The sequence below is a fragment of the Cystoisospora suis genome, assembly GCF_002600585.1.
Source record: "Cystoisospora suis strain Wien I chromosome Unknown contig_172, whole genome shotgun sequence".
NCBI lineage: Eukaryota > Apicomplexa > Conoidasida > Eucoccidiorida > Sarcocystidae > Cystoisospora > Cystoisospora suis.
Genome location: NW_027152974.1, coordinates 63,944 through 71,997, shown reverse-complemented (window position 1 = coordinate 71,997; position 8,054 = coordinate 63,944). Strand labels below are relative to the sequence as shown.

General features: G+C 45.3%; 1 protein-coding gene across 1 annotated transcript; it reads right to left on the bottom strand.

The window, feature by feature from the left end:
• Window positions 1-779: 779 nt before the first annotated feature.
• CSUI_000402 (uncharacterized protein) lies at window positions 780-6,370 on the bottom strand (the record flags this gene model as incomplete). The annotated part of the gene is made up of 3 exons (XM_068060636.1): window positions 2,656-6,370; window positions 1,394-2,233; window positions 780-908 (listed from the first exon to the last, which is right to left on the bottom strand). Coding segments are annotated over exons 1-3 (2,259 nt in total), but the record flags the coding sequence as incomplete, so codon positions are not given.
• Window positions 6,371-8,054: the final 1,684 nt, after the last annotated feature.

Here is an 8,054-nt window from a genome sequence, read left to right as displayed (position 1 = left end):
TAGATTAAGGATAGATAGATTCGTATCTATCAAGAACAGATAGAAGAAGTCTGTATGTACGCGATCCAGAAGACTCCCCCCAGCTTTCATATACATCATGAGATATAGAGATGTGAATTGTATGGCATGCAGGACAGCCTCAATGTCTCTATCTATATGCGAAGCAAGAACGACCCTTCGAACTATACAGAGAAAGTCCAATGAATTCTCGAAGAGTAGAATTCTACACTAGAAGGAGACCATGCACCCCATGATACACGTCGATCTGCCTAGATACATACCTAGGCATGCGATCAGACACACGTCTCTAGAACGATGGATATATACGTATCTATGGATACATATGCAAGGTATACATCTGTGCCATGTTCAAGATGCTCTTTCTTGAGAGTTCATCTAAGCTGAAATAGAACTGCAGTGTATGTGCCTCATGCACTTCGTCAGACACACTCTCTCTCCCATCTGTATGAAACCCTCAGAGCGCGAGAGTCTTGTCCAATCTGACAATAGAGATGTCTTCAAGAGATACAAGCCTATATACAATGTACATGTATACACGTTACCCCTGTATCCTTGCACATGCATATATGCATCTATCTACAGGACGTGGACCTCATCGCCCCTATAAGGTCGAGTGTCTCACAGGAGCGACGCATCCCAACCTTGACGTTACAGAAGGTCTCCTCCTGAGATGAGAAGACCCCAAACGGCCTATATACGGAGAATTTCTGGAGGAGAGAGAAGAAGCTAACGATAAGGGAGAAGAACAAAGAAATCGTCTTACCATAGTTGCTTAAAGAAAGAGACATGAGAGTGCTCAGATCGATCCTCCGTATCTTGGCATCTTGAGGGCTATCTAACCCTGGGACTAGACCTAAAGCCTCTAATCGAGCTTCATAATGAATCATCTATACAAGGAACACATACATACAATCGTACATACCTGTTCATCCACATGCACACTCATAGGTATATATTCATATGTTGTACAGAAAGACTGCGACACATGCAAACTTCAAGCAGGGGATACCTACTATACCGATCTCCGCGAATCCATCCAAAAGCAGATCCCTTCATGTCCCTATGCATGCATCGTAACGATAATAATAGAATCCTTCTTCGGCCCGGTGTCTTTCCATTCATCTTGATGAACATGCATCTACCCATGTCCATACATACGTCTCCATCTCTACACATACATATCCCCCCACCCAACGTGTATGGGATGATACATACATAAAGGCCTCTCTCTATTGATCATACACATCTCTGTATACATCTCTAATGCATCAATGCATCCTCCACATACAAATCTCAGATGCGTATGTCTATCCATTTGTCTCTCTCTATATACATGTGTCTATAGAGAGAGATGCATGTGTGTGAAGTTTACCTGTAGTTCATTATCGTCGCCCAGCTGGGACTGAAGCTCGACAATGTTTTTCTTAAGAGAGGCCTCCATATGTCGACCTTCTTGTTCGAGTTTCGAACTCATCGCCGCATGGATTTGGTCAGCGTACAATTGGATATCTTCGATCTGCCATAGGAGATCTTCTTGCATGCTTAACAACATATCTCTTCGCTCTCTTCGTGTATCTTCTTCTCTATCTCCGGCTGCGCTATCTCTCGATCGTACATCCATGGATCCGAAGGATTCTAAATCACTATCTCTTTCGCTGGTTAGATCGCTCGTCGCAAAACTCGAACGTGAGTGGACATAGGAAGGCTCCATCATACCTCGCCTCTTGTATCCCCCCCCTCTTCCGCCCGCCTGAGTGACATCATGGCTCAGTAGAAGAGATTCGATCAAATCGACAAACCCCATATCCACCACTGAATTCGCTTTCTTCGTTCTCCCTCCTGTTCTAAGAGACGACGTCTCAGGGGGCTTCTCCTTCTCATCCTCCGTAGGGACACCGTGAAAACGAACCACAGGCACCGAAGAAGAAGAAGATTTCTTACCTCTCTCGTCCCCTTCATCACCCCCCCCATCTCCCTCTTCTCTCTCCTTTTGATCTTCTCCTGAAGGTGATGACGATGCTACGGGTGCCTCCCCTCCACTCTTCGCTTCTTCCTTGTTTTCCTCTGAAGAAGAGGATGAAGCCTCTTCAGTCTTCTCTTTGGACGAGGACGAAGAAGACGACGAAGCCGTCGGTTTCTCCTCTTCTCCCCCTGCCGTGGCCGTTGTATCGCCACCACCCCCCCAGCCAAAGTACGACCAGAACCCTCCACCCTGCAACACAACAGAAGGAGAAAAACTCAAGAAGATTCATGCACTCTCTTCTCACCCCTACGGTCCTCCCTTATCCTCTTCCTATTCATTTGTCCGACTCCACTATCCGGAACTATCTATCTTCTTACCTATCTGTATCTATCTTTGTAATAGCCTATGGACCCCCCATTCACTCTATAGATATACATACACACATATTCATACACAGATAGTCATACATACATGTTCATACATACATCCTTCATACATACACGTTGATGTGTCTGCATACAGGAATTCCGAGCCAAAGTCGCCCGTTTTGAGCGGGAAAACAAGAGGGGGGATGTCTATAGAGCAGCTCCAGGATGAAGAATTTCTTCAAGACGCCCGCTCCCCTACTATCAAGAGAAGAGAAATAAATATGTAAGAGATCCTTTCCTTACCTGTTGTGTCGATGACGTGTCTTCCACTGTCACCTCTTTATTTTTCTTTTCTTCTTCATTGTCTCCCCCTCCTGCCCCCTCATCTTTCGAACTGTCTTTCTCTCCTGTACCACCTCCAGTTGAAGAAGAGGCAAGAGGCGGCGTCTTCGATTTTCTTCTTTTTCTCTCTTCACCTGACGGAGTCCCTGAAGAGTTCTTCGCTTCTCTTGTAAATCCTTCTTCTTCCTCTTCTTCTTCGGAGGACGTAGGCGTCGAGAGAATCTCTTCATCTGAATCCGAGCTTCCCCAGTAGTAATGATTGATCCCATCGACTCCCGTGAAGTCGACAGGTAAGATTAACTTTCTGAGAATCGATTTCGATTTACGTCGATACTTTCGAGATGACTGATCCTCCTCGGGAGGAGGATCGCTATCTCCCCCACCTCTTTCATCTCTTCCTCCTCCTCCTCCGCCGAATCTTCGATCCTTCTGAAGAGGAACAACATTCGTCACAGCTCTTCTGAATCCAAGGAAGTTACCTTCTCGATTTGATTCAGAGACCTTTCTCTCTAAGTCTTGCATCTGTTTGCTTTCTCTTTCCCCGTCTCCTTTTCCTCTCCCAACAACGTCTCTCTGCAAGGAGATCATGCGACTTAAAGCTCCTCCTGGGCCCCCTACATTCGTTACAGCTCTTCGAAGCCCAAAAGCAGATACACTACTACTACTGCTAGCACCACTTTCACCGTCTTTCCTCATGAAAGTAACCTTTCTTGCTTCTCCTTCTCTCTCCTTGCCTTTTCTTTTTTCCCCTTGGTCGACTTCTTCTGTCCTTGAAGGTAATCTTCGGCTTATACTCGGTCCACCCCTATTACTGTTACTATTCATTCTGGCGGGCAAGCTCATTTTCAGATCCCTCTTTTGACCTGGAGCCCCATCATTAGATGTTCGTCTTACAATTGGAGAATAGAGATGAGGCACCCCACCTGAACCCATGTCTCCTTCTCCCCCATCCCCTCCAACAGAAGGAGGAGAAAGCGAATTGGGAGAACGAGAAGGGAAACGAAAAGAAGTTCTCTTCTTTACATTGACTGCAGAATCATCCTCGTCCTCACGATGATCACTCCCATCCTTCTTACTTTCAAGTTTCTTAACTCTTAGCGAGACGTCTTCCTCGTCAGCACCATTCTTCGTCCGATTCTCACGAGCTTCTTCTTCTCCCCCGCCAGGAGGTTCACCTCCTTCAGCTTCCTTAGAAGGGGGAAGAGAAGAAGAAGATGATGAAGGTGCAAGAAGTCCTGGTGAAGGCTGCATCTCAGATGAGCTCTCTCCTCTCGGGGCTGTATGTACACCTCAAACGGTGCAAGGTCTCAATACGATGAGAGAACAACGCGCCTCGAGCTAGAATCGGGAAAGAAAGAAAGAAAGAAGTGTACGGATGAATAGAAGGGCAGACTTGAAAATGTAGAGAAATGAGGAGAGCAAACGCGTCGATGTGTAGGAACGTTCAAGACACCTGATGTGGTGTGTAAAGACACCTTGGCGAAAAGCAACCTTTGGTGCGAGAGAAAGAGAGATTTAGATACGTAGACACATGCAAAAAGACCTGTAGGCTTGAGCAGAGAAAGAGTTTAGTCACACAGAGACGAACTTAGGACTTGCTTCGAGTGTCTTTCAAACAGAAAAAAGAGAAAGAATTGAAGAAGAGAGAAGATGGAGAAGATGGATCTCTACCGGGATGTCTCCAATGAAATGTGATCCCTGTGAATATAAGAAGGCATGCGCTTGTCTCTCCGTTAACGCAACTGCCTAGTCTTCTCTCGGGGACGGTTCGTCAGCAGCGGTGTATGTCCCTGGTCTTTCTCGTCTCTCTCAGAAAGAACCTTTCTTTCTCTTCTTCCTAAGAAGAACAACGAATGAAAAATGTCTAAAGACTGAAAAGGAAAAAGAAGATAGAGGGGAAACGAGAAAAAGAGAAAAGTCAGTTGCCTCCCTCTTCTTCTTCGTCTACTTCATTCACCATGAAGGACCGTAGATACGCACACCCAGGCGGACGAAATGAAAGACAGAAAGGAGGTCGAAATAGAAGAGAAAGAAGAGAAAGTACTACAAGAAAAGAAAGAAGAAGAAGAAACAGAGATGTGAGCTATTGAAGGGCCTCGCTACCTGGTTGCCCAAGATATCATCCTTTTTCAGAGAAGAAAAGCAGACTCCATTCCAAAGCGAAAGCGTGAGAGCTTCTTGTTCGTCTTCTTCTTATTCTTCTTCTTTTCCTAGTTAACATCATGCCCTCAATCATCATGAACGTTGTTGCTCTCTTCTGCTTCTTCTCCTCCCTAGATCAAGTGGAAGGGGCTTCTTCTTTTCTTGTTCTTCTTCCTTTTCTCCGCTGTCTCTATCTTCACTATCCCTCGTTTCTTCAGAAAACATATTCAAGTCGATTTGGAAAGACAACGAAGGAAACACGACGAAGGAAGAGGCAAAGAAGACAACTAGGAGGAAGAAGAAGATGAAGGATAAGAAGAAGAAAGATACTTGCTTCTCTCTCCCTCTCTCCAGTTACATCGTTGAAACCACCGAATCTCACGTTCTTGCGGAGAGAAAGTCTCTTCCATTCATCATAGAGACAAAGTGAAAGGAGAGACGGATGGAGAAGACCTACCTATGGGACTGAGCTGTCTTGTGTGGTCTAACAAAGAAAGCTCTGGAACGGAGAACGGAGAGAAGAAATACAGAATTGAGAGAGATCTGCGTCCTTCCCTTGTTGTTGTAAAGTCGGACTTCGTCTACCTGGTCTATTTAGACAAAGACAAGAAAGAGAGATCGATGAACGGATGGCCAGACAAGAGAGAGAGGCAAAAAAGAGAGAAAGGAACAAACAAAGAGGAGAAGCCGAGGAAGTAATGGATAAGAAAGAAAAGAAAGCGGGGAAAGGAGACTGAGTGTACTTAACAAGGGAAAGAAAAGGAGGAAAAGAACGAAAGAAAGGAAGATAAGAGAAGGAGGAAGAAGAACGTTGCATCCTTTCTTTAGATTCTCTCTTCTGAAGTCTGGATCCCCCCCCGGTCCCTCAAAAATCTCAGAAATGAAAAGGATGATGAGAACAACACTTGGCGCCGGGAAGAAGATAGATAAGAAGTAAAATGAGAGCACTGCGGAGAAAAACAGAGAGAGCAAGGAAAGCAAGAAAAGAAGAAGCCTGTAATAAAGAAGATCGAGAAGAATCACAGAGGTCGAATCAGCAAAAAGAGGACCAAGCCTTCCCCCTCTTCTTGCGAATAAAAATAAAATTGCTTCTTTTCTTTCAGCACATCAATCTGAAAGAGAGAGACAGCTGCGAGATCAAAGTACTCGATCGTCTTCGATAAGGAGAAAAAAAAAAAGTCCTGGTGGACCGATCGGCGACTCGGAAGGTGTGGTTTGGACGGGAAACGAGAGATATTGGGGGACGGGAAGAAAAGTGGGAAAAGAGAGGTAACGGAAAAGCAGTTGTAAGGATGTCGAGAAGGAGTGAGATGACAAACAAAAGAACACCAAACGGAAGAAAGGAAGGAGAAAATCAAAACATCGACATGAGATAAAGCCGGAAAAGAGAACCTCTCGCGGAGACTTCAAAACACGGGTACGAAAGCAAGAACAGAAGAAAAGAGCGATGAACGAGGAAGAAAAGTCTGTATTTCTCCTGAGGCCAATCTCCCTCCTTTACTTTTCTTTCTTCTTCTTTTAAGAAGGACGTACTTCGATTGAAAAGAAGTTCGCGCGAGAGATGATTGATTCTCTCCCTCTCTCGCAAAGATACCCGAACGACCTCATCAAACTGTGTGTCCTTCTCCTTTTCTCCTCTTTCTTCCGTTTCGTCTTTCTCTCCTTTTTTTCTTGTGTTTCTTTTCCGTCTACTTCCCTGGTGTGTTCTTCTTTTTCTTTGAGATTCTAAAAAAGGTCCTTAGTTTTTCCCGTCAGAGAGAAGCATTAGCAAACACCTGCGCTGGCAAGTGTGATGGTGGGTTGGCTGGCTCTATCGCGGCAACCTTCTCTTTCTTTTCTCACTCTTTTTCTCTGTCTCCTTTTGTTTTGACATGACTGCGTTCTGCCGAAACTTGGTTCTCTTACTCGCCACGACTAGACAGACCTTTTCTACTTTTTTTCTCTTTAAGAAGAAAAAACGGAAAGAGACCAATGAATCGAAGAAAGAAGTTCAACCGGCACCACTGTCAGGATGGTGTTGGTGAGCCTGTGCAGAAGTGATTGAGTAGCAAAGGTTCTTCGTCTTTTTTTTCCTTTACTGTAGAAGAAAGATACGTCCACTGTAATTCGGATCCATACACACACATGCACGCACACAGCTATAAGGATACCTAGGTAGACGTCTGCACAAGCACACGTACGTAGGAATGCACATAGGGACAATCACACGCATATGCACATGCACAGATATATACTTGTGAATACACAAGTACACCTACGTAAAAACGCCCTATAGCCATGCACATAGACACGCATACCTCCATCGTCATTAGGAGGGAGAGAATTCTTGGAGTGGTAGGGCAAGAAGGCCAGTTCTTTTTCTCCTCTCTCTCTCTCTGTCTCTCCTTTGTCGATATTCTTTCTGATTGAGCAGGCCTGTACAAGTAAGGTCATCCTAGCGTATGACAATGAAATTCCTTTCTCTAGTGAGGTACAAAGTCATTGAAACAGAGAGGCATGTGCAAAGATACACACGAACTCTTTTTCCGTGTTCTTTGTGTTGTATCAGATTGGGTCTTGCATGGAGTAGATTCTTATCGTGTATACATGGTGAGTATACGTGTTGTTTGAGGTAACAGAACGGGGCGAAAAAGAGAGAAAGACGAGTGGAAGATGGCATCCTGGAATCGTCGTCTTAATTTACTTTGGTACCAGGTACGGTCGCTGGGACTCATCACAAACCCCTTTCCTGTAAGCAGAGAAGGTAAATTTAGAATAGGCAGACGGTTCAGTTCGCCTATCAACAAGGCGAAGAACGTCTTTAACGGACGGACGGAGCTGATGGAAGCAGACGAAGAGACTTCGTTTCGTCTCTCTTTGTGTTTGCCTGTTCACCAGCTGTACAGAAGAGTTGTCCGTCTCCTAGAGAAAACGAATAGCTAGGTGGAATCCGATGCAAGCCGAAAAGAGACCGGTGACGCGCTTGGCTTGGAAAGAAGAAAACATGGACTGTCGGTATTGTACGGAGTGGGGAGTGCTCGGCATCTTTGCGTGCTTTCCCCTTCCATCGTACCCTCTCCTCAGTGTAGGTTTGCTTGACTCTCCACTGGCAAAATCAGAGAAAAGGAAGACTGGGTCTACCGCGGTCGTAGGAATCTAAAGTGTAGCCTTCAGCAAGTATCTCCGAGTTTGGCAGCAGTCGCAAGAAAATACCGATTGTGCTGCCCGCCCGTACGACC